The sequence below is a fragment of the Myotis lucifugus genome, unplaced genomic scaffold (genome assembly GCF_000147115.1).
Source record: "Myotis lucifugus unplaced genomic scaffold, Myoluc2.0 scaffold_187, whole genome shotgun sequence".
NCBI lineage: Eukaryota > Metazoa > Chordata > Mammalia > Chiroptera > Vespertilionidae > Myotis > Myotis lucifugus.
In genome coordinates, this window is record NW_005871235.1 from 915,643 (window position 1) to 943,043 (window position 27,401).

Below are 27,401 nucleotides of genomic sequence, written 5' to 3' on the forward strand. Positions count from 1 at the left end.
AAAGGTTCGCCATCACTGTCCTAGACACTCGATGCAAAGTGAGCCTGGAGCAAGTTACTGTTGCGGGTGGGGGATGGAGGGAAAGCAAAGGTGAGAGACATAAGTAAAGTCAGAGTGTCGAGGAAAAATTAAAAGAAAGATATCCTGCAACTTCTAGGAAATCTCCACCAATGGAGGAAAGGAAATAAAAAGACCTCTATTATTCTGTGAGCACCAAATCAGACTGGGCTGGGGTCTCACACAATTCACTCATATGATTGTGAAGACAGACAGAAACTTCACTCTTTCATGTACCCAGGCAGATATAATGCACGACATGCATGTTTTCACAGAAGAGGACTTAACAGCACTGTTTGCTATACACCCTTTGGTAAGTCACCTTTTTGGTGGCCATCTGTTTTAGTTAATTGCCATAATCAAGAGTAAAAATTAAAACTTTCCTATCTCTATGACAAGCAGGTCCTTACAACTTGGAGCAAGGAAGCTATATATAATAATAAAAGTGTAATATGAGGGGCAATGAGGCAGGCAGGCAGAGGCAGTAAGGGGTGATCAGGCAGGCTAGTGAACAGTTGGGGCGATCAGGCAGGCAGAGTGGTTAGGAGCAATGAAGCAGGCTGGCAGGCAAGCGGTTAGGAGCCAGAGGTCCTGGATTGTTAGAGGGTGCAAGCAGGGTTGAAGGACCGCCCCCCACCCCCTCCCATGCATGAATTTTGTGCACTGGGCCTCTAGTTCTTTATAAGATTTCATGTTATTGCTTTTGAAATTTATTGCTTCAAACAAGTGTTCTTTGAGTATTTGATTTTATTTTTTTTAAAAGCACTTCCAATCACTTTGGAAGAAGATCTGACAATTTCTTATAAAATTAAGCATAAGCCTACCCCAGGACTTAACAATTTCACTCTTGGGAATTTCTCCAAAGAAGTGAAAAAAAATGTTTCCATAAAAACTTTTATAAAAATAGCATAGTAGCTTTCTTCATAATAGCAAATAATGGAAGCAGGGCAGGTGTCCACTAGTGGAAGAGAGGGGGTATACAATGAAATATTACCTGAGAATAAAAAGTAGTAAACTACTGAAACACTAAGAATCATAAATTAATCTCCAACATATGCTGAGAGAAAAAAGCTTTACAAAATAGTACATAGATACTATTTGGTTCCATGCACGTAAAGTTCAAGAACAGGTCAAACTAATTTATGGTGGGGAAAAAATCAAAACTGTTGTTGCTTCTGGAGGGTTGGTGTGGAGGAAGGATTTGTTGTGAATGAACACAGGAAATATTTGAGCTAATATTCTATGTCTGATAGAATTTTGCATTTTACAGGGGTATTTGTCAAAATTCATATAATGCTACATGAAAGATTTGAGAATTTTATTATTTGTGATTTTTACCTTCAAAGAAAGAAAAGTTGGGCAAGCAAATATTGAACTCTAATGATATACATGCTACTGTGTAGTGTACTGAAATGCATAAAATTAAACTGAAGGGCTGATTGAGGATGGATAAATATGTAACAAAACATACATATAAAATATTAATGACAAAATCTAGATGCTAGTAAGATAGGTCTTAAAAATTTTCAGCTCTTCTGTAACTTGAAATTTTTTATAATAATATATAGCAAAAAATTAAAAGCACTTTTCATATCGCAAGTGCCACTTTCTTGCTAACATTCACAGTGGGAATGCTTAAAAATAATTTAAAAGTATTTCATTTCCATAGAAACAAGAAATTTGCATAATTCTATTTGACTACAAACTTTTATTCAATTTAGTTTGTCTATTTATTCAGATTGGTCATATTTTTGCTATTTCTTTGTGTTTTCCAGTGTTTAAATTATAATTGGGCAATATTTTTTAATCTTTACAATCATGGTTAATTTTATAAATACACACTACATTACAAACTTCTTGGTGTAAATGGTTGAATGATTAGCCAGATGTTGATGATCTGATGGATTTCAATTTGATTGCTTTAGTGCAGCCACTGAAAGCAATATTTGTGGAACCAGAGTAAAATGGTAAATTTGCAGGGGGTTAAAGTTGTCTCTCTTTAAATTCCATTAACCAGAACATGTAGGATTATAGATTTTAAATATTAATTTCGCTTTTTGTAATGATGCAGAAATATAAAGTTCCTTTCAGAGCATTTTATAAAGTAATTGCAGAGTTGATAAAATCTTTAAATCATACAGGAACATGGAAATCCTGATATTCCCTAAAATGATTTGAAGACACCACCTGATGCTGAAACACTGCAGATCAACTTGTCACAATCTCATTATCATCAACATTTGATGGTAGTGTAAACAGGTTTTCAAAGGGGATTGGCTTAGAAAGTTTTCTTCCTTTCTTTTTGATTCACTGTTAGTCAACAAGAACCTACAAGTAGCCTTTCAATCACTTACTTGATACTGTACTTCTTAAGAGAAAGAGCCTAGTGAATAGACATTTTAAGGACTTGATAGTCGTGGAGAAATTGATGTATTATTTTGAAGGAATATTTGGTATATGTAACCTTCACTAAGTAAAAATTTACTTAATAAAACCCACTTTTAAAAGGAACAAAAACTCAAAATATTTTATTAATTTATCATCTTTAAAGATGTGGTACAATCAAAATAACAATGAGGTACCATCTCACACCTGTCACAATGGCTATCATCAACAAATCAACTAACGACAAGTGCTGGAGAGGATGTGGAGAAAAAGGAACCCTCGTGCACTGCTGGTGGGAATGCAGACTGGTGCAGCCACTGTGGAGAACAGTATGGAGTTTCCTCAAAAAACTAAAAATGGAACTCCCATTTGACCCAGTGATCCCACTTCTAGGAATATATCCCAAGAAACCAGAAACACCAATTAGAAAGGATATATGCACCCCTATGTTCATAGCAGCACAATTCACCATAGCTAAGATTTGGAAACAGCCAAAGTGCCCATCAGGAGATGAGTGGATTAAAAAACTGTGGTACATCTACACAAGGGAATACTATGCTGCAATAAAAAAGAAGGAGTTCTTACCATTTGCAACAGCATGGATGGAACTGGAGAGCATTATGCTAAGTGAAATAAGCCAGTCAGAGAAAGATAAATACCACATGATCTCATTCATTTGTGGAATATAATGAACAACATAAACTGATGAACCAAAACAGATCCAGAGACAGAGAAGCATCGATCAGACCATCAAACCTTAGAGGGAAGGTAGGGGATGGTGGGGGTAAGGGGGAGAGATCAACCAAAGGACTTATATGCAAGCATATAGGCCTAACAAATGGACACAGACAACAGGGGGTGAGGGCATGAGTGGGGGGGATGGGGGGTAATGTGGGGATAAGGACACATATGTAATAACTTAATCAATAAAGAAATTTTAAAAAAAAGATGTGGTACATATGTATTATGCAATACTATTCAGCCATAAGAAAAGATGAAGTACTATCATTTGCAACAACATGGATGGACCGTGAGAATATTATTCTAAGTGAAATAACTCAGTCAGAAAAAGCTAAGAACCATATGATTTCCCTCATTTGTGAGATATAAAACTGAAAATCAAAGACACAGACAACAGTATGGAGGTTATGAGAGGGAAAGGGATAGGAATGTAGTAAGGAGAAAAGGGGCCGAATATATGGGGATAGAAGATAATTTGACTTTGGGGTGTGGACACACAATGCAATATACAGGTCGTGTATCATAGAAATGTATACTTGAAACCTATATGATTCTATTAATCAATGTTATCTCAATAAATTTAATTAAAAATAAAAAGTATCTTCTTTGAAGAAAGCAAATTTTATACAAATAAGCTATTTTAGTTTATATTTAACAAATAGAGTTTATAGATTATGACCATACACTACTATTTTGTGGAATTTTTCTTAAACACTCATCTAATAGCACAATATAGTTGTACTCACAACACATTTGATTTTTCACATGGTGTTTTGGTTATTTTTGCAAAAAAAATATTTGTGGACTTCATAAATTTTCCCAAAGTCCTCTCTTAATACAGTGCTATTCAAATAATTTTTGTGTGAAGCACATCTCCTATCATAAAACTTATTTTTGACTATCTACTTCTAACTTATTATTATGTGAGTCATATCTACCAAATTACCATTGGGCAATGGACTTTTAATGTAATAATTGACTTTATGAAATTCTGTGATTTATGTCATATTTGCAACTTCACTTCAAAAGATATTTTCTTATTATTAACTTATATTATGTGAAAATCAGAGATTAAGATAATAACATTCAAAGATGTGATCCTGATTGGTCATAATAGCCAATTATGAGTGGACAATCATATTAACTAGTGAATATATTTATACCATGACAAATTTCACTGTCTTATGTATTGTCAGAATTCAGGTTATATAACACTTAAACAACGAATATTTAAACCAGGAGGTGTCTGTTGATGTGTTTTACTGTTAAATATAATTAATGTTACTGAAAAAGGCTTGTTAGTACAGGGATAATTTATATAATAACTTCAAAAAAACTTCAATCTTGATTACCTGAAAGAGACTGTATGAAGTTTAGGAAGATGTGAGAAGGTCAAGAGAAGACTATTTATAGAAAACAGGCAGAATTCATCAATGTTTTTTTTCAAATGCCAGATTTATGCCAAATGCCAAATTTCAAATATTGTTTTTATAGATTAAGGCAGCATGTAGAGATCTTGAGGGTTTTTCTGTCATTCTCTAAACATATCAGCCATGGTGCATTGTGGGGTAAAGACCTGTCATTGAAAGATACTAAATTTGCCTCAGAATTTTTGTTCATCTCTCTGTAAGAATCTTCTGTCATTCTTGTGTGTAAGTTTTATGTAATCAGTACCTATGGTAGAACTTTTCTATCTAATTTCTTTCACTATGGTTATAATATTATGCAGTCTTTAAAAAAGCCATTTATGTATTTTGGATTATCTTAAAGACATTTTGTGGAATATTAAATATGTATTTTATTACATGATTGCACAGTTAAAAGAGCACATTATAATTTAGAAGTAGTAAATATTAGTACGCGAAATTAAACTCTCTCTAGAATCTCTTCACTTATTCATGAAAATATCAGACTTTCCCTGGTTATTCTCGGAGAGAATTAGCCACAGAAATGGAGCAAAAGAGTTGGCATATTATAGTAACTTTAAATGACTTTTCAAATAAAGATTTGAATTTCAGGGTAAATTTTAAGGCCAAAGTTACAAAAAAAGATGTGCAATAGAAATATAAAAGAAATATAAAACCAGTCATTATAGTGTGTGATAGCATTTTGGGTTACATTTGTAGTTATATTTAATTTCTCTCAATGAGGTATTTTAATGTGATTTTATGAATTTTTGAAAGTGGTGTTAATTTGAGATGTTAGTGTTGTGACCATCATTACAGGTAAAAGGTGAAGGGAAGTAGGCGTAAATGTGTAAACATTACATCACAATCAGAAAAAGTCTGTTTATCTTCTTAGGTGCTTATTGCACTGTAGTAATTACTCATATTAAGCATTCAATAAATGTTTTGGAATAGACGAATGCATGACTAAATTGATCAATATATACAATAAGAAGTCCTTGTGCAAGGAAATGGCTAGTTCACTTCATTTTCGTCTGCTGTCTTATTGCTCCTTCATTATACTATATCTATTTTCCATTGACACTTCAGACTGAGGGAATATTTTTACTATCTAAAGATAATAAACTAGCAAATCATGCAGATACTAAGAAAATCAAGTTCTGCTTAACAATTGTCATATCAATTGTCACTTGAAAAGCTACTCCCTAAGGTCATATTTCTTAAAATATTAAATTTATAACTGAGATTGACAGATTCAGCAACTGGGGAGTAATTCCAGCATTCTATAAATACATAATTTTTTCTAGTAACACATGCTATATAAATAACACAAGGTTTATACTTCAAATAACTCTAAAAATGTGAGATTATAGTGGTTATTTCTTGAAATTCTCTTTCCCTCTCTTTATTTTTTAATAAATCTTTATTGTTGAAAGAATTACAAATGTCTCTTTTTCCCCCATTGACCTCTCCCTGCCCCCCCAGCCTTCACCACCCCACCGTCGGTATCTATTGGTTATGCACATACACATATGAGTTCATTGGTTGATCTCTTCCTCTCCATCCTCCCCTGCCTTCCCTCTGAGGTTTGACAGTCTATTCCATGTTTCTATGTCTCTGGGTCTATTTTTGTTCACCAGTTTATATTGCTCATTAGAGTCCACTTATGAGTGAGAGCATGTGATACTTACCTTTCTCTGACTGGTTTATTTCGCTTAGCATCGTCTTTCTTAATCCCCTCCTCTGCTATAGATCCTGAAAATTAATCTGAAATATTTGTCATAGTACATCTAACCATGAACTCAATTTCTCATATAACTGTATATATACAATTCTTAATTCTTCAGCCAATGCACATTCATATGTTTGCAATCAATGACCATGCAATCTTAAATGCCATTCATCCACTTTCTCCATTTCATTTTCTGCTATAAAGCTTTTTACGCTATTTTCAATTCTGTTCTTTCTTTCATATTTATTCAGGATCTCATTTCTCCAATACCATTTTTAACAGAAAAGAATATAAGTCAGATCAGATTAGTACCTACCCTACTGTAGCCTAATTTTAATTTAATAATATCTCTTTTAATTAAAATTTTTCCACTTTATTGAGATATGATTGAGAAATAAACATTGTACATATTTAAGGTATACAATGATATGTTTACACTGTGAAATGATTACCATAATCAAACTAATATATCCTTCACATATTTGTGTTTGTTTTTTTTTTTTTGGTGGTGAGATCACTTGAGATCTACTTTCTTAACAAATTTCAAGTCTACAGTACATTATTATCGCTAGTCACCATACTGTTCAAAGAAGACATACAAATGGCCAACACGAAAGATACTTAACATCACTGGTCATCATGGAAATACAAATCAAAACCACAATGGTTTTGAGATATACAAATGCCAATTCTTGATTTTAACAAAGCATCTGAGGTGTATATGTAAAACCAGAGGAGATGACCTGAACCAGGGTAGACAATGCATGGCTGTAGGCTCAATCCAGTCCATGGCCTGCTTTTATACACTTGTGAGCTATGAGTGAGTTCTTACATTTTAAAGGAGGGAGAACAAATTTGCCAATGTTATCACCAATAAGGGTTTAATCTCCAACATTTATAGGGAACTCATACAACTTAACAAAAGAAAGATAAACAATCTAATCAAAAAATGGGCAAAGGACCTAAATAGACACTTTTCAAAAGAGGACATTCAGAAGGCCAAGAGACATATGAAAACATGCTCAAAGTCACTAATCATCTCAGAGATGCAAATCAAAACAACAATGAGGTACCATCTCACACCCGTCAGAATGGCTATCATCAACAAATCAACAAACGACAAGTGCTGGAGAGGATGCGGAGAAAAGGGAACACTCGTGCACTGCTGGTGGGAATGCAGACTGGTGCAGCCACTATGGAAGACAGTATGGAGTTTCCTCAAAAAGTTAAAAATGGAACTCCCATTTGACCCAGTGATCCCACTTCTAGGAATATATCCCAAGAAACCAGAAACACCAATCAGAAAGGATATATGCATCCCTATGTTCATAGCAGCGCAATTTACCATAGCGAAGATCTGGAAACAGCCTAAGTGCCCATCAGCAGATGAATGGATTAGAAAACTGTGGTACATCTACACAATGGAATACTATGCTGCTGTAAAAAAGAAGGAGTTCTTACCATTTGCAACAGCATGGATGGAACTGGAGAGCATTATGCTAAGTGAAATAAGCCAGTCAATGAAAGAAAAATACCACATGATCTCACTCATTTATGGATAATAAAGACCATTATAAACTGATGAACAAAAATAGATACAGAGGCAGAGCAGCATCGAACAGACTGTCAAACTACAGCGGGAAGGCCTGGGAGTGGGGGTGGTAAGAGATCAACCGAAGAACTTGTATGCATGCATATAAGCATAACCAATGGACACAAGACACTGCGGGGTAGGGGAGGCCGGGGGAATGTCAAGAGGGGGAAAGGAAACATATGTAATACTCTTTGTAATACTTTAAGCAATAAAAAAAAAATAAAACAAAAATAACAACAAAAATAACAGAAAAATACATGAAAAAACCATAAATGGCCCACTAAGCCTAAAATATTTATTATCTGGTCCTTTATAGAAAAGTGCTGACCTCTGACCTAAACCATTTCTAAAGTTCCTTCCAGCTCTAATAAGCTAAGTTTTTAAGGCACGGTCTCCTTGAAATGTTTGCATGTTGCCAGATTTATATAATACAAATAGAGGCCTGGTGCACGGATTTGTGCACTGGCGGGGGGGGGAGGGGGGCGGGGGTCCCTCAGCCCGGCCTGTGTCCTCTTGCAGTCCGGGACCCCTTGAGGGATGTCCACCTGCTGGGTTAGGCCCGATCCCTGGGCAGTCAGACATTCTTCTCACAGTCCGGGCTCTCACAGTCTGGGACCCCTCGCTCCTTACCACCCGCCTGCAGCAGAGGTGGGAGAGGCTCCAGCCATGGCTGCTGCACTCCCCGGCCATGACCCTGGCTTCTGGCTAAGAGGTACTCCCCCTGTGGGAGCACAATGATCTCCTGCATTGAGTTTCTGTCCCCTGGTGGTCAGTGCTCCTCATAGCGACCGGTTGATTTGCATGTTAGGATTTTATTATATATGATGCAGGTCATCCATGTATATTTGAATTTCAAATAAATAACATGTTTTTTAGAATAGTATGCTCCATGCTGTATCTGGGATTTACTTATATTAAAAAAGTTATTCATTATTTTCCTAAAATTTAAACTCTACAAGTAATCTTGTATTTTATCTGGCAACCTTTTGACTGCAAATATATGTGAATGATCTGGTAATATTTTGTGTTTAGAGCAGTTTGAGCAGTTTGTCCAAGTGCATTGACAGAAAACTCTCCTAATTTAGGTCTAGAGGGAGAATTATTTATTTTTGATTTAAAATTTTTCAATTAAAGTTGACACTCAATATTATATTAGTTTTAGGTGTACATTATAGTGATTAGAGATTAATAGACCTCACAAAGTGATCCCCTCAATAAGTCTAATACTCATCTGATACCATACATAGTTATTAAAATGTTATTGACTATATTCCCTATGCTGTACTTTATATTCCTGTGACTATTTTGTAACTACCAATTTGTGCTTCTTAAATCCTTTCACCTTTTAATCCAACCTCCCTAATGTGCCCCCACCTGGCAACCATGGATTTATTCTGTATCTAAGAGTTTGCTTTTGTTTTGTTTGTTCATTTATTTTGTGTAAATTCCACATATAAACGAAATCATATGGTATTTGTTTTTCTCCGTCTGACAGAGGGAGTACTGGGTGAAAGGTGAGAGGCCTTTGTCTTTGGACCCATTTAATCTATGCTTATATCAAAGTATTAAATTAACTTATACTTACATACACCACATGAGAGGGAACATAAATGTCTAGAGATAACAAAGAATCATTTTAAACTTCAGATGGTCTAATTTAGTACAACAATTGATAGTGGTAGAGAAGAAACGACAATACATAGAAAGATTTAACAATTAATGATGTATATCTGGGCCTGGAGGACATCAATTTCTTAGTGAAGGAGACAAGCTACTTCCATCATGACTATATAGAGAAGAATTATTTTTGTGAAATGTGTTTTGCAGACTATGCATGCATTAGATAGGAGGGCCTTCTAAAATTTGAAAACATCATATAATTCTGGAAGGGGAGATAAGAGCAAAACTAGCTAGGTCTACTTTAAAGATAGATGGAAATATGTTCACTAGCAGAGCTTTCTTGAAGGCCCTGCAAATATGTAATTTCAAAACAATGATGTGAACAGTGATGTGGAACAAGATGGATTATGATATAAAATAGATCAGCATGCTTTGGGCAAGATGAAATAAGTCTAATATTTGTAAACTAATATAAATAAGCGTATTTATTGAATGTGATGAAAACCTGTATTAGAGCAGAGAGCATAGAGTTTATATAAGGGTCACAATTACCACAGAAGTTTCTGGCTTTGAGTTAAAAAGCAGAAGCATAACACTCTAATCTAGAGATTTATGAGGCATTAACGTGGGATGTTTATGCCTTAAAATGCATAAACAGTGAAACAACAGAGGGCATTTTAAAAGGCAGCATTTCAAATGATCTAAATGTAAATTAACCTGATATATGTGGATTCCATTTTTAAAAATAAAACGAATGGGTTTAAAATGAAGGGAACACATTGCTCTACAATAGGGAACAATTCTATACAGATATGCTCTGGGCTTTCAAACATATGTTCAAACATCTGAACAATGGTATGGTTGATTTCACAAACTCTAATTGTGTCCAGAGTCACACATTCATCATTTTTAGCAATTCTCAATGTTAGCTATTTTCAAGTGATTGCACAGTAATCTTTTTGGATATTCATACATAATGCCTTTTTATTACCTCTACAAAAAAAGTGAATTATAAATCAATTTAACATGAAAATGTATACAGTTCTCAAATTTCTACCTACTAAAGAAACGGAAAAATATATAAACCCAATCTTTAGGAAAGAAAACTCCCCTTTATTCTTTTGCCTTCTTCTCCTATTGTTTCTATTCTTTGCATTTCCCAAAATGTTAACTATGTACAGGTTCTTTCCAGAACACAGTTTTGGCACTGCATGTGCTAATTTGAATAAAGGAACTAATTTTAAGTGGCTCCTTTGCATTTTATACAAAGAAAATGTCAACTGTGCTACACACAGGAATCCACAGCAGATAAGGCTTTTGTATTCTTTCTTAAACCAGGTGTTAGAAATGTGTAAAAAAAACAAACACACATTGTTATTGAAAAGCACAAATGATAGAAAAGTTCATGGTTGTTTTTGTAGTCATCATTTTCCATTCTTCTTTCATATCAGTATAAAAAAATATAACTACAAAACTGCATGAAGTGCATATTCCATAGGATACATTTCCACATATTCTGGAGTATGTGTACACTAAATACAAGCTAATATTTACATAAATTAGAGATGTGGTTATGTAAATATGGTAAAATGCAGAAAATCACAAATGTGGGAATATCATGAAAAGATGTGATTAGATATTTACTAAAGACGTATACATAACTGCTATTAGTATTGCAGAATGAGGTATATGTGCTTACAGCAAATTTATGGAATTCACATTCATGTAAAGGAATTCAGTATTTGAATAAGAGAAAAGTATTAGCACCAAAGTGTTAAGACCTTGACTCTGGAGTAATGTAGTATTTGATATGCATGGGTACATGTGTATAATTATGCCAATAGCTAGATATAATAAGTAAAATTTTTTTTAAATTTTTAGAAAATTTATGTTGATTTCAGACTTCCATTCTACCTCAAATGATTGCAAGTCATTTCATTTACGTTCTTCTAAAATTTTTTATAGAGAACTCTAGAGGATAATCTTTAGTGGTGTATAATTTGGTAATTGAACTCAAAATTTAGTTGAGTTGCTTAATTTTTTGAAAGTAATGAATATTTATGAAAATTAAGAGTTATTTTCAATTTATTCAGGACAAGGAATTCTAGCCAAGGTTCAGAGAATACTGTACCAACAGTATTTTTTTCTAGCTCTTTTATTGCCATGTTTTAAATTCTATGACAGCCATTGAGAAGCATCCTAGGGAATTTTTCTTAGTTTTACTTCAAGCATATTTGTAAATACCATAGTCTAAATATTTTAGACTTTATCTACAGAAGAAGAGAAGAGTAAAATGTAAGTGTTATGAGTCGTTCTTCAACAACTCAAAGTTAGGAGGGCTGCCTGACTATTCAGAGCACAGATTGAACTGAATAGAAAATTTGAATAACTGTTCAAATTCAGAACTAATTTGGGTGGTGAAACAGTCAGGGATTGATTTGAGTCTTTAATTTACTACAGAAGAAAGCAATTTTTATATATTTTTCATTTTTCCTAAACACTATGCTATTTACCTAATATGCCTAAATAGCTAAATGGTTATCTAGTTATTAAAAAGTAGTTCTCTTTAAATTTAACAAAAAAAAACCCACATTTGATTTCCTTTTATATCTCAGGTGCTATGCAAGATGCTGAGTTAGAATGACATGAAAGAAAACAGCGACTTTCCTTAATATTTTATTACATAGGAGAGAAAAATAAGTAAATATACTATGGAAATACAAGATAGCAGATACAACAATAGAGAAAGGCACAAGATATTAAAGGAATGTAGAGTGGGAAACCAAAAGCAGGTTGGGATGTGAATGACAACAAGATGGCTTCCCAGAGAAAGTCATAATTCACCCAAGTCTTTGCAGAAGAAAAGTAGCTAACCAGGTTTAGAAGAACATTGCACATAGAAGGAACATTGGTGAGCATGGGACCTGACACAGGCTAGCACGTGGAATGCTGGGAATTATAAATCCCTTGGTATAAGTGGATTACAGTTTTGATGGCAGGATGTTGGAGGTAAACGAAGCCAGGCATCAATCAGATCATGAATGGTAACATGTCACGTAAAAAACAAATGTATTTGGAAAAAGAATCAAGTACAGATCTTTTGGAAAATAAGTCTGTAAGGGATCCAGAGGAGTAAAACAGTAAGGGAAAAGAAGTCTTTCAATTAGGAATAAAAACTTAAGTGAGAATAGGAACTTCAAGATATCCTCTTCAACTCCAAGCAGCATCCTTTCTCCCAAAGCACTTTGTTTTTCAAAAGCTGTTCTGTTTGTGAGTAATGTCAGGGAAAGCACATAAGAGAAGACAAATTTAATATCCCAGGTTGGAAAAGGCTAGACTATTCCATTACTGAATCTAAAAGACAGAGAGAGATATTGCTGTGGCAGATGCTGCAAAGCACTTGCTGTCAAATCCTTCTGTCTTCTTTTCGTGTGTTGAACTTAAAAGCACTCCCTGAATATAATTCCTCCTTTATAATCTCTGTCTAGGATTCTTCTTCTCAGGGAACTCACCCTGTAACAATAGGCAGTGAAGTAAGAAAACAGTCTGACTAGTGAGCGCTCCTAGCAAGGTGAAGAGTCATCCCTGATGTTGAAGCAGTTTCATAGGCTGCCCCTCACTCCAAAGTCCAGAGCAACGGCGAAATAAAACCCAAGAGGTTTCATCTTAGACATCAATCTGGGGGAATACATTTTAGAGCTAATAGGGGCTCTCAAATTGATTCTAATGTTGCCACTTTGAAGATAGAGAAACCGAAGATCAAAAGAGTCATGATTTCCCTAAAACCCCACAACTAATTAAGGGCTGGGATGAGTTCCATGTCTTCTCACTCTTAGTCTACTGCCATTTTCAGTAAACCTATGATTCTCAAGTAGATGTGTTCCCAGGAATCTGCCTCAACTTGTTAGCAGATCTGACTGCAGCTACAGGAGAAACATGAACATTCTGGAGAATGATTTCATTTACTCTTTATACCACAATGCATATGTTGCAGAATGTAAGGAGCATGGGACTTTTACGATGAAAGAGAAAAGAAATTCTCAAAATCTGTTGGTTAGAGTTGAATCTCCTCTGCTAGTAGGGATAAATCAGTGTAAATGTTTGAAAGAATTGCAGGAAGATATACTATTATTCCCACATATTGAATTTCTTTCCATCTTAATGAAAATGTATTCTAGGTTTATGTTAATATAACAGCATCTATAAGAAGATTTTTTTTCTGTTTTCTCAAATTCTTATTAAAGGCTCCACAGCACAGACAATACAAACAAATGGTGATAACTACCTCCATGTCTAAAGAGAATTTTCAAACATATCCAAGTAGTATATGCTGAGAGGAGGCCAACTGGTTCAACTACTATTACCCCAAAATCTATAAGAGAGCAAGCTAGATATTTATTATACATGATCCAACAGAAGGTTTAGAACAGAAGTGAGCATTGTGACATATCTTGTCTCCACCCCTAATCAAGTGAGAAAGTTCTGAAAAGAATCACTCAGAAATTGTGGACAGCTGGATGCACACTAACAGAGCTGAAGCAACTTGCAGGGCCCCCTCTGTTGCTATCTGTGCAGGGAGCTCTTGGGAGAACTTGACATGTATTCCTAGAGTTGGGAGGCATGGGATGGAGATGGGGGCCTGCCTTTTGCTGGGAGAATCCAGAAATTAGAAGGATTCATCTATGGGATTATATGCACTTCTATCAGTTGGCAGGACAGCGATGACTGCAATTTCCTCGGATACATTCCTGTATAATAAAAGGCTAATATGCAAACAGACTGAATGGTAGAACAACTGGAACAACTGAACAACTGATCGCTATGATGTGCACTGACCACCAGGGGGCATGTGTGGAACTTGGCGAGCATTGGCCATGGCGGGATGGTGGAGCAGGTGAGTGGGGGCACCAGACCAAGGCGGGGCACCGGTTGTTGTCATTGGGGTGAGCCTCTGGTGGTTACTGAAAATGCTTTGCTCCTGTGTGCCGCAGTCCTCCCCAGTGCTCGCACCTGCTGCCAGCGCCGGCCCCACTTGCATCTGCTGCTGGTGCCCGGAGCCGGTCCTGATCAGTCAGCGCCATCAGCAGGTGTGAGCGGCGGCTGCTAGCCCTGATCGCCCCTGAGGGCTTTTCCACCTCCCCCTGCTCCTGAGGGGCAATCAGGGCAGTAGCCGCTGCTCACACCCACTGATGGTGCTGGCCCCAATCACCAGCGGGTGTGAGTGGGGTCAGCACCATCAGTGCATGGGAGAGGCAGCAGTGGGAGTGGGGCTGCTGGTAGACAGGGGACCCGGGGGGGCACAGTGGGAAGGGGCCAGGTGGGGGCACGGAGGATGAGCCGAGACCTGCCCCTGTGCCAACCGCAGCCTTGCAGCCCACAGATCCTTTCAAGATGCACGAATTAATGCACTGGGCCCCTAGTTGAAAATAAGGAAGGTGTCAGGTAACTAGGCTCAAATCATCTATAGAGAATCTGTTTCAAGATGTCAACTGCATCAGGTGCACTAGCCAAAAAGGGTAGAAATGTACTTCCCAGATGGTTGCTAAAGGAAATTTGCAAGAGATCAGCTGAAGGTACACAACCCACAGCAGAGAAATGTGTTGTAAAGAATCAGCAACAAACGATTGCTGCTTCTGCAACGACAGAATGCATTTGCTGCCTACACAGAATTACAATCACCACATGTGAAGGAATAAGACTTCTGACACCTTTCCTGATTCCTTCTATCACTGATTTGAACTTGGAGGCTCAAAATTTATGGAGAAAGTGTAAGAAGGAAAGAGATGGGAGGGTATGGGCAGCTTCATATTAGGTGTGGGGTGAAATTGGATTAGTTTGTTAAATTGAGTTAGACTACTTAATACCTGCAAGTGACCCAAAAGCTATGAAATAGATCCAGATTGTCTCAAAATAAGGGGAAGAGAAATCTGGTAGGAAATACCTTATGTTAGTGCTGGGAGAAATTAAATTATTCTTGAGTGTAAGTCAACTTAATAAGCTAAATTCATTACTAAGTCATTATAGATGGCATTGTCTCAATGTCTATATCCTATACTTTAAGGGAGATTTAAAAATATTATAGACATGTACAGTGGTTAAAAGAACAATTTTTGGCATCAATCACAGTTTGAGTTGAGTTCTGGCTTTGCCGATCTCATTATGACCTAGGCAAGTTACTTTCTCAGTGCTACATTCTTCATCAGTAGGATGGGGATATTAATATAGTTTATACATTTTGTGGTATATTCCCAGCCAACCATAATTATTCCTTATTGGGTAGCTGCTTTCTGATCTTTGTTAGGATACTTTTGGCCAGAGTGACTGGGTTTGAGGTGGTCATCTTAGCCACACATCTCTTTCCTAGGCTCAATCCAAGAAAAATTCAGTCTCTCTATGGGGAAAGACACTACAGTGTTGATTCAAAAGCCATTGTCAGCAAGTGGATGGTGAGAAGAGTGAAACTTGACTCCCACAAAGTATCCAGAGTGCTTTTGTTCCTAGTTGAGTACCTTTAAGTTTTCATTCTGTGGTTCTGTGAGGTGCTGCCTTTATATTTTTATAATAATTTTTAGAAATCTTTGCTTACATTAACTTGGATCAGATGGGAAGGATAGTTTTAAGAACTTGGATTCAAATAGCAATTCCAAAATTTACATGGGCAAGTTACTTAAATCTCTGCATACATTGTCTCTCCTGAATTATGAGGAGAGAATAGCATTTACTTCAAAATCACACTCATTCATGAAAAATGAGTCATTACAGGCTAAGATTAAGAACAATGCCTAACACATATTAAGCATTCAATAAAATGTTAGGTATTATTTATTGAATTGGTTGGAAACAAAAGTAACTACTAATATAGTATTATCTGATTCACAGGGTTGGTGTGGCGATTGAAGGAGAAAAATGCAAGAAAAGAGCTTAACGTGGTAGAAAGTATGAAATGGTAATTATTAACTGTTATGTGTTGATTTCTCATTTTCTATTTACTGCACCTGACATTTATCTACAGAAACATCGAGTTTATACAAAGCATCCATTCTTCATTTTTAATCTACAAGTAACAAAGAAAACTGCAGGCAGAGGGTGATATACATATATGTGAGCATTGGTTTCAATTTCCATATCTCTCCATATCTATTTATACTTATATGGAGAGATACTTATATCTAGTATACTTTATTTTCTATACTAGAGCAGAGAATAAAAACATACCCACAGAAACAGCTTAACAAAATGGATTAAAGCAATTGAAATAGGTATAGTATTTCAAGGACAGACAGTTGAAAGAATAAGTTCTTTTGCTCAGGTGGTACTCAATTTCATTAATGAAATTATGAGTAAGAACATATTGTGGCCTTTTAAATACAAGTTCTATTAATTTTTTTCATGCCAAAGGCATATGTTGAAGAAAATACTTGCCTAAAAATCAACTTCCCATCATTTATTCTTAATTAGCTCTGGTTATCACAGTACTTTTGTATTGTCATTGTACAAGGTGGGGCAAAAGTGGGTTTACAGTTGTGAGTATGTGAAACACAGAGTTTAGTCTTGAATTATTTATTATTATGTTGTTTATTTGTATTACAACTGTAAATCTACTTTTGCCCCACCCTGTATAATAGCATTTTAGGGCCGGTTAACATTATTCTTTGTTTTTACTGTTGATCTATTCTCATATCATCCACATTTATATTTTTCAATTCTGTGCAATGATTTATTCTAGTTAATTAGAATACAGAATTTTCTTTAAAATCCTTACTATTTCATTCTAAACAGTACAACAAATGTATTCATGCAGCTTTCCTACCATAGTTTAAAATGTTAAGATGACAAATAAGAAGATGAAATGCAACCAATCCTATTTAATTTAATTATATAATATATTCTCATATGGAAAAGGTTAATGTTTTCTTTTTAAAATAAATAAATAATAAATAAGAAAGGGTATGGACTGCAGGAACTAAGAAAAAACAGCCATTGCATTTAGTATCTGACCATAACATTTACTAAATTTCTTGTGAACAAGAACAATGGGCCCATTACAAATTTGAATAGATGGATAAAATTAATGGAATAGTTTTTCTTTACATTAATTTACTCTAGTCCCATTTTTAGTCGAAGGAAATGACCAGAACTCACAGTTTTACCTTAAAAAGGAACTGGTAAAAAGTCATTCTTACATATCTATTTTCACAACAACATAATATTCTCTTCATCTAGAAGACAAAATATATGTTATCCTTTTTTGATGGATGGGGAAGATATATATTCCCTCCTCTTCCCATGTGAACATTTCTGGATTATTACCAATGTCAATAGAGAGACTGATGAACATCTAGATTTTACACAGTTACAAGCACCAGGATGGGGAGGGAGCTTTTTCTACTAATGAACACATTGCTCTCTGCTGGAGAATGCAGCAACTGATAGTGGAGAAGAGCACAGAAGATTGGAACCTTCAGACCACCTCTGCCTTCAAAAACAAAATCCTCTGTCTCTGACCATAAGTATTCTTGTCTTCCTTCAGCCCTTGTCCTTGACTTCAATCCCCATTCATTTGCAACTTAACATATTAATATTTTAGCAGTTTCCATAGACTAGTAAATATGCTGTATTGCTCTCTGATTAGAAAGACAGACTTTCAGACATGGTTATTATGTTTGAAAAGACAGACACCTATTTCTTGGTCCCTTTCTGATGATGCAGATGATCAGTTCTCTGGAGAGCAGATAAATCAGTGTTATATGTTGATTAATGTTCTGTTTCTATGCCTTCTTGGCTCTGGAATATCTGACATTTAGCCACCTGATCTAAAAACTTAATAAATACATTCAGACTACTCTAACACGACTTTAAAATATATTCCGGTTATGGTAAAACCAAAGGCATCATTAAGGCAGTCTTTTAAACATATATATAACAAGACAAAGCACCCAGTAAAATCTCTCACTTTTATTTCCAGGTTTGCAATTTACTCAGTGCAGTTGACCTTTACGCATATATAAAATATATACAGACAGGATTTCAAATAAAACAAAAGGTTTCTTGGTTTTAATGTATGGCATTTAAATACTCCTTTACTGCACTATTTATAAAACTGTTTTATAGAACACTAAAAAGTATGGGGCTGTTTAAAAATGTTAATCCTATAATTAATAGTCAGAGGCATACACTTCCCCCCAAGCACAAGGCACTGATATTCTAAATCTGTCACTCTGAACTTTACAGTAGGAGACAGCCATCTGCCTGCATGCAACCATCTGAAACAAAGCAAGACTATATGCTCTTACGTTTCCCCTGGTGAGATGCAGGATCATTATGATAAAGGAGGCAACAAGGTTGAGCTCATATGAATTAAGATAAAAAAAAGAGCATATTGAATCAAACTGATTCTATAAGTCAATGTTATTAGGTGATTGGATATGGGTGATTTAATAAAGTAGAGCACATGATGTAATGCTCTACCTAGCTGTGTTATTCTGAGGGTTAAGTGAAATAAGATTCAGGAAGTACTCGGTGCAGCATCTGGTACACCAAAATTATTCACAATGTAGTTTATATAATTTAGATGTCAAATGTACTCAACAGAAACTTAGCAAGAAATAATTTTCGTAGCAATCTATCAGTAAAGTCTAAGCAATTTAATACTGAGAACATTTCTAAGACATATATATATATATAATATACACATATATATGTGCATACGTATATATGTATATACACATATATATGTATATATGTAAAGAGAGGAGAGGAGAGGAGAGGAGAGGAGAGGAGAGGAGAGGAGAGAGAGAGAGAGAGAGAGAGAGAGAGAGAGAGAGAGAGAGAGACTTTGATGAAACTTTGATTTAAGGGACTGTTTATCCACAGCAAGATTTCTACCAGGTAGTAGAAACTGGCATACAATACTGTTTATTTAAATCTACTCTTAGAAATTGTGGCATCTGACCAACCTGGATAATGCTATAAAAAGTCTCATTATGGTAGCAGATTCCTGAGTCATGGGCCTTAGGCGGTAGTCATTATCTGTCAATCTGGATTCTAAGATGCATACCAGTGTGATTTATATTTAGAGCATCATACTGAAAACATAAACCTGTTCTTGACTTCCTCTATAACTGAAATAAGAAAGTTACTTAATTCCAGTGTAGGGGGTAAATGGTTAAAAGAAAATACTGATCATTTTTAAATTTAGAAAGAACATTCCCAATTCTAAAAAGGTATATCACATCACATTCTAAATATTATATTGAAATATTTTTTTCCCCAAAGGAGGCAAGAATAGCAACAAAGTTATAGGTAATGCTATCATGGCTGATAATCTAAAGAGTCCTATTGCATGCATTTTTGATTAGTGCATCATACATCTCAGATGTCACTGACAAAGTTTCTTTAATAAAAAAACAAGTCATTATCTTGGTAATAATTATTTACTCACATTTTCTGATTATTTTTCAGTTAGAAATAAGTAATCTATAGTGGATTACCTAGTTTTAGCAACACATTATCATTCCAGTCATTAGTTTTCAAAATATTGTAAATTCAACAGGAAAAAGAGGTAGAAAGTGAATAATACTCTTGCAAAAAGATAAAACATTCCAAACAATGAATACAGAGCAGAGACTCTTTTCCGGAGTTCAGGTTCCTGTATTCTGTCACCTCAAACACCCAACGTTATTAAACTTCAATCAAGTCTTAGACTTAACTCCAAATAAACCTGAATTACTCCTATTCTGAAGAAAAGTATAGGCCACTCTCTGAGTGTTAAAGCTACTGAGTAAGGAATTAGGAGGAAGAACTGGGGGATTCATTAGGAGAGGTAGGAATTACGGCTAGAGGGTCATTTGTATTCTAATGCATGTGGTTGACCAGGACATATCCTCATTAACTAAAGACTCCTTTACAACATCAATTTCACCACTGTCAATACATTTGGGTTAAAAAATTAAAATATCAAAGTATATTTGAAGAAGGGAAGGAGGGTATTTTTCTAAGACTCTACCTAGCATGAAATTCAAGAAAGAAAAAACCCTCTCAGAGTTTTTAATGGTTAAGAGTTTTAAATGGTTAGGATCTAAAAGAGCTTTACAATCCAAATTATGTCCCTAGAACTCTATTCACAGAAGGTAATATAAATGGTCTCAGATTGTAGCTGAAGAAGGCAAGTCTCTTGAGATTTTCAGAGATATGAAATATTCACTCAAAAATTAAGTAATAATGATGTGTCGTCAAAAGCACTTTACAGTTAAAAAATAGACTTTAAGAACACAATGTGTTACCATGAACATGAAAATAGACTATTTCCATAGCTGAGCTTCTTACTGTGTTTACTTGCTTACTTGGCTGAATATTAAAACATTCGCTACAGTCACACAAGATCATTTGGGAAGAAGAGTTAAATAACATATACATATACCTTTGAATTAGGTTTAGAGGCCTCACATTTTGGTATTAAAAAAAGGGGTTATTTAACACAATCTTGAATAAGTAATGAATTTCTCTGCTATCTGAATCATTATCCACTAGTAATCCTCACCCCTACTTCCCCAATTTAAAACCAGTGATTAATTTTACATAGGAAACAATGACACTTTTAAGCTATTAGTGGAGGGACACACAGTCAGCTGCCTCATAACCTAAGGTCTTTGTAATCTGCCCAGGGCGTTTCTGACTGTAGGTGCCCAGCATGGCTTTAATTAACTGACTCTCAGGAGGCCCTTAGATATTGACAATAGGAAAGTTTCCACTTCATTCATAAATAATTCCAATAATGCTAAAATTATGTTTTTAAGCATTAAAAAATAATGTACTCTTCTGACACACCAAAATAATTTAAATATAGAGATCTGCTTCTGTGATTTGATTAACAGGCAATAAAAATAGCATTAATTAGAACCAAATTATTTCTATGGTGACAAAGGATGGAATATCACACATTTAGAAGAAACTATGTAAATAACATTACATTTTCACTTTAACTTCTTTTTGGTGGCAATTGAAAATATATTTTTAATGGTAATTTGAATAAAAATATCTCAGGTTTGGCTTCTACATTATTGAACTGAAAATGTTCTTTCAGAATTGATTTTTAAGTAAAATTATACAGAAGTTTCTTGTTTGAGCTCCTATCCATCACTGTGTGTACAATAGGTTTCAATTCTCTTCCTCTCTCTAGAGAAGTTTTTAAAAAGAAATACAGAAGGATAATGAAGATTGATTACCTTGTTCGCAGAAACGGCCAGTGAAATGTAGTGGACAGTCACACTGGAGTGAGAATGCACCACTTGAGAGGAAGATGGGATGGCAAGTGCCTCCATTGTGGCACACATCCTCCTGGCACACCGGTGGCACCGCAGGAGAGGGGCTGAGGGAAGTCCCCATGGAGTCCACCCCTTCTGTCCCACCAGAAGGAGCAGTAAAGGAGGATGTTGCAGAGTAGAATCCTGAGATCTAGATTTATAAGCAGATCAGAAAACACAGTATAACTAAAAGTACCAGAAACTTAAGTAGAAATGACAGAAGGACCCCCCCACCCACCCAGTCATCTAAGGTTTAAATGAAAGCAAAAAGAATTACTATATTTGTTTTATAATCATGGAGTTTATAAATGTTGAAAATGTCTGAGCCACAGAATGTGAACCTGGGTGAATTGTCGATGTATGTGGTTCTGAGAAGCTAAATTAATTTCTTTAAAGTAGTAAGAAACCTGGATATATTAGCTGCCATATGCCTAAGAGTCATTTTTGTGTAAAGGAATTAAAATTTTGACTGAACATAGTTCTACCTTGGCTATTCTAAACATCATGAGCATAAGATCAAGAAGTTAGTCCATGTTACATTTTCATGATAAAACTGCTTGAACTTCAGTTATTTCTAGGTTGAGAGCTAGAAATATGTATTTCTCAAAGTGACTTCCATTCATTTGTAGCAGGTATCCAGGAAGTATTAGAAATGCCTACAAATGATTCCTTAACAATCTTTCACAAATTATATTATCAGTCTAATTTTTCTTTCTTAATAAATAATAACCAAAAACAATTCCCTTTGAATTACCTTGAATTTCTTTATGTTTGCATTCATAGCCTCGTGATAATCAAATTCCTCTCTACTTCTCAGCCTATTTTATCATGATTTCTCATAAGGAACTTAACTTCTCTCAAGCCTAATGAGATTCCTATTAAAAGACCCTGAGCTTTCCAAATTTGGAAATTTTTTCATGTCACTTTCTATGCATCATTGTTCCTCTCCTGACCTAACGTGTCAAGACAAGATCTAAATTGTTTCCTCATCATAGCCTTCCTGGTGGCTCCTGGCCCACGAAGATGAAATTGATGTTTCTGTCATCTCTAAAGTTCCATAACATGTCATCGTACCGATGCTCAGATATTTCCCTCCTGCTTGTAGTAGACTTATTATTTTATCCACAGCCACTCCTGCTCGGTTGTACACTGGCCATTGTTTCTCCACCTTCCCCACACACAGATTCCTTATTTTGTCAGAATTCCTTATTCACAGTAAACACTTTATAAATACTTGTTAAATTAATGTCTGCAGTGTACTCCAGAGTGCTACATACTGTTTGGGAAGCAGTGCTTTTTAAAATTCAATTAACATAATCATTAATAAAATTACCTTAATATGAAAAATCTTGCTGCAACATAAATAATCAAAATTTAACTGAGTATATTTTTATTTTGTATGATATCTGTTGTGTACATTTTTTAAAATAATAAAAACAGATCCAGAGACAGAGAATCATTGATCAGAACGTCAAACCTCAGAGGGAAGGTAGTGGAGGGTGGGGGTGATGGGGAGAGATCAACCAAAGGACTTGTATGCATGCATATAAGCCTAACCAATGGACACTGACAACAGCGGGGTGAGGGCATGAGTGGGGGGGGAGGGTAATGGGAGGGGGGTAATATGTAATACCTTAATCAATAAAGAAATTAAAAGTAAAAAAAAGAATTATCTTTATTGTTGAAAGCATCACAGGTGTCCCCTTTTTCCCCATTGAACCCCTCCACTCTGCAACCCCATCTGCCCTGAGGCCTTCACCACACTATTGTCTGTGTCCATGAGTTTGATTTCAAATCCACTTTTTTTTCCTTTTTGTTTTTGACAAGACATGAAGTTGTTTTTGAGAGCGAAGTTGTTTTGACCTAGGAATCAAGTTGTTTTTAAGAGTGAAGTTGTTTTGCTAGAAGAGTGAAGGAGTCTATGTCAGGATGTTATCCTCTTAGCTGTTGTCACTGATAAGTACTCACTAGCTCGGCTGCTGAGGGGCATCCGTGGGGCCTTATCGAATAAAACATGTGACAAGAGTACATTTAGACAATAAATGCCTGTAATTTGTGAAGACTATTCTGGAGTGTTCGGCCTGGGCAGGGCTACCCTTGACTGATCTAAAGAGCTCTGTGAAGACCTTTGGGACTTTAGCTCCCACTGAGGTCAAGGGGACCCTTGCTGGCAGTGGGGAAAGCCAGGCAGTGGTTCTACAAAGAATATCCTGCCTGTCCACACTAGCGCTGTCATTCCCTAGCAAAGTGCTCTAGCAACAGGGACTTTCACTTTGGCACTGGCCCGTGGACATCAGCTCTTGGTTGGCCAGGCTGAGTTGTCTTCTGAATACAACTTGCATAAGGATATACCTCAACTATATATAAACTCAATTTCTTTTTTCTCTCCTTGGCTGGAACAATAGTATAATTAACCTCTCATTGCTTTAGAGTACAGTCATGGCTCAGAGCTATTGTGAGTTAGGTATCAGATCACCGCAATAAACTGAGTATCATAATAAAGTGAGTTGTAATATTTTGGTTGGTGAAGGGTCTTGCCTTCAATTTGTGGAAGAATCAACATCTGTGAAGTACAATAAAGTGAATAAAATGAGGTATGTCTATATATATATCGTTGCTGTTTAAGAGACATTATCCTGTATACTATTGGTTTGTAAATTATAATTCCTGAAGTGAACCTGTGTTAAATAAAACATTGGGAAAAGCAAAGTCAGTGTGAGATCATAATTTTGCCTCCCAAAACATTGTCAAAAAGATAAAATGTTGGCAAAAAAAGTGAGTTCAAAGATATTTTCTGACTGATATTAGAAAGCTATTTTTGTGTTTACTATTTATATGTATATCAACTCATTGGAATAAAAAAACTGAAGTGAAATAGAAAATATAAAAATGTTTACTAAAAATAGTGTTAATGTGCTAGTCAGTTCTTTTTGTTTACAATCCTTTTACAACCTGAAACTCTTCTCGATGGTGTTTATCACAAGCTATAACCATATTTTTATTTTTGTGATTTTTTTTTAAGACTGACTCACTTCTCTTTCCTCTGGACTGCAATTTCCATGAATGACAGATGGATCACTTCTGCTCTTTTCTTCATTTTTATCCCTAACAATGCTTGACTTTAAGTAGACTCTCTAAGAAATATCTTAAAAATAAACTTGAATCATTTTTGTAAACATGCAATATATCACACCATTAACAAAAAAAAATAATAAGTAAATATGATTCAGTTCTTTTTGGGGTCAATTTCATAACTCCATGACATTGCTCTTTAGTTTTTTAAATAATGTAAATTCTAAAAATTTTGATGCAATCTTATAATCAACTTTCTCTGATTTCTTTGTATTAGATTAGCACAGTTCTCCCCATTTTTACTCATTATGTAAGTTTGTCTCTTTAAGGTAACTTCTGTCAAGTGAAGTGGCAATGCTAATTTGAATTACATGGGATTTATTACTCAGTATTCCATATTCTAATTTAATTTTTAAGTTTGTTTCTGAATGATTTCACCATTTCATCTCTTGCCATGGATGACATTAACTGCAGTCAATCATCTTTTTCTTGGGAATCTATTAGACTGAGTTAAATGGCACTACTTCTTTCTCCTACTGTAACTGCTGGAGGGGGGAGGGAGGTGCTATGTTTCACCTAAAAAAATAATTACTATCAACTGAGCCATCAATTAAAACATTAAGATCATTAATCAAATTTTGAAAACATTCTATATTATTAGGATCAAATTTTATATCTGATATATTCTTAATTATGTCATAAATTTACTCATTATATAAGTTAGACTGAAATAGAATTTATTCAATTTATTATACATTTTAAAGACAATTTTGCTATGGTTGTTAAAAATTTTAACTTTTTTTCCATAAAAGGTTAAAAATATCAAGTGAATATTTATTAAACACAACTAGATGATGGCCATATTAATATAGCTAGCAATGTAAAAGGAATATTAAAGTTATAATTCTTTTTCATTCTAAAATAATGAATGTTTGAATGTTTGGAAACAGAGCAAAAATCAGAGTTTTCAAAAATTGCTTTTTAAATAAACAATATTGCAAAAATTGAACTTCTTTGCCTTTCTTATCTAAATACAAGAATCTGTTTGATTGCCTCTTGGGAAACTGTGGATAAGAATATAGTGATGAACCATGCACTGTTATAACAATTAATAAGATCTCAATAACTGAATGAATTAATAATTGCTAATTATGCTAATTTTATTCAAAATCAAGCCTGATCTTTAGAGATAGACATTTTAAAAAGACTGCATTCTATTCATCTTAGGAAGGTCTAGGTAGAACAAGAAAGGCACTCATTGTCTCATTCCTGCTACTCTTGCTCTTTAGGGGGTCCTATAGAATCCCTTGGGTAGCAGGTAGCAAGCAGTTTGCATTGCTTCAGGCTGAGGGATTTTGCTATTGTCAGCACACATCTGTGTGGCCTTAATGTCGAAGGAGGAAGGGGCTCACTCACAAGTGTGAATCCTAGAAAACCTTCTTCACAGCAGAGAAGGAGAATTTTTAGAATTATTTTAAAGTATTTAAAAAAAACTGACCAAGAAGAATCTTGAGTTTGTGGCTACGAATAGTGAAGGGGAAAACAGTTTCCCAAATCACTGTTAGATTTTTTTAAAGCACATAAGTAAATGTGTTATAACCTAGGCAATAGAAGACATATATTTGATGTACAAATCTATAATAATAAAAGCATAATATGCTAATTAGACTGGACATCCTTCCAGATGACCTTCTGGATGAAGCTGGAACTATAAGGGAAGCCTGAGTCCCGGGTGCCAGAGGGAAGTCGATGCCAACAGCCGGGGGGAAGGAAGGCCTACTCTTGAATGAATTTCATGTATCGGGCCTCTAGTAGTATATATAAATACCCTTTTCTATAAAGATGAGAATAGTATAAACACACATACACCATTCTACTTCACATTTTCATCTACTAGAATATGCTATTTTACTCTTTATTTTTTCCTCTAAAAATAATTCTTAGCAGGTTGCACTATAAGTAAGTATAGTCTTCATTTTCCTTTTAAAAGCTGCAGAGTGTTATATGGTTTGATATATATCACTGATTCTATCAGTTTGGAATTAATATATTTAAGCTGTTTCAGATTTTTTCCCCTATTATCTGGATCATAGATTCATTTTAATAGTTATGTTGAGATATAATTTACAGACAAAGAGCACACCTATTAAAGGTTTAAGATGCAATAATTTTTAGTAGATCCAGAGTTATGCAACCATTACCACAACCTAATTTTATATTTGTCATCCCAAAAAAGTAACCCCGTGCTCATTAGCAGTCACCCCATACATCCCAGCCTCAGCCTACGTTCTATCTCTATAGATTTGTCAATTTAGGACATTTTATATGAAAGGAATCATGTAACATGTGGTCTTTGTGACTTAGCATAACGTTTTCATGTAACAGAACTTTCCCCCCTTTTATTACTGGGGTTATATATCAAAATTTATATACCTGTTTATTAGTTCATGGTCATTTTGAGCTGTTTTTAGATTTTGGCTATTATAAACAAT

At 35.1% G+C, this 27,401-nt stretch overlaps 1 protein-coding gene across 1 annotated transcript in view; it reads right to left on the bottom strand.

Moving 5' to 3' along the window:
* Positions 1 to 27,401, bottom strand: part of EYS (eyes shut homolog (Drosophila)) — a 1,189,235-nt gene that overhangs the window by 335,236 nt on the left and 826,598 nt on the right. Inside the window, 1 exon segment of the mRNA XM_006096829.1 lies at positions 21,760 to 21,981. Within this exon segment, the coding sequence (XP_006096891.1) occupies positions 21,760 to 21,981 (222 nt within the window).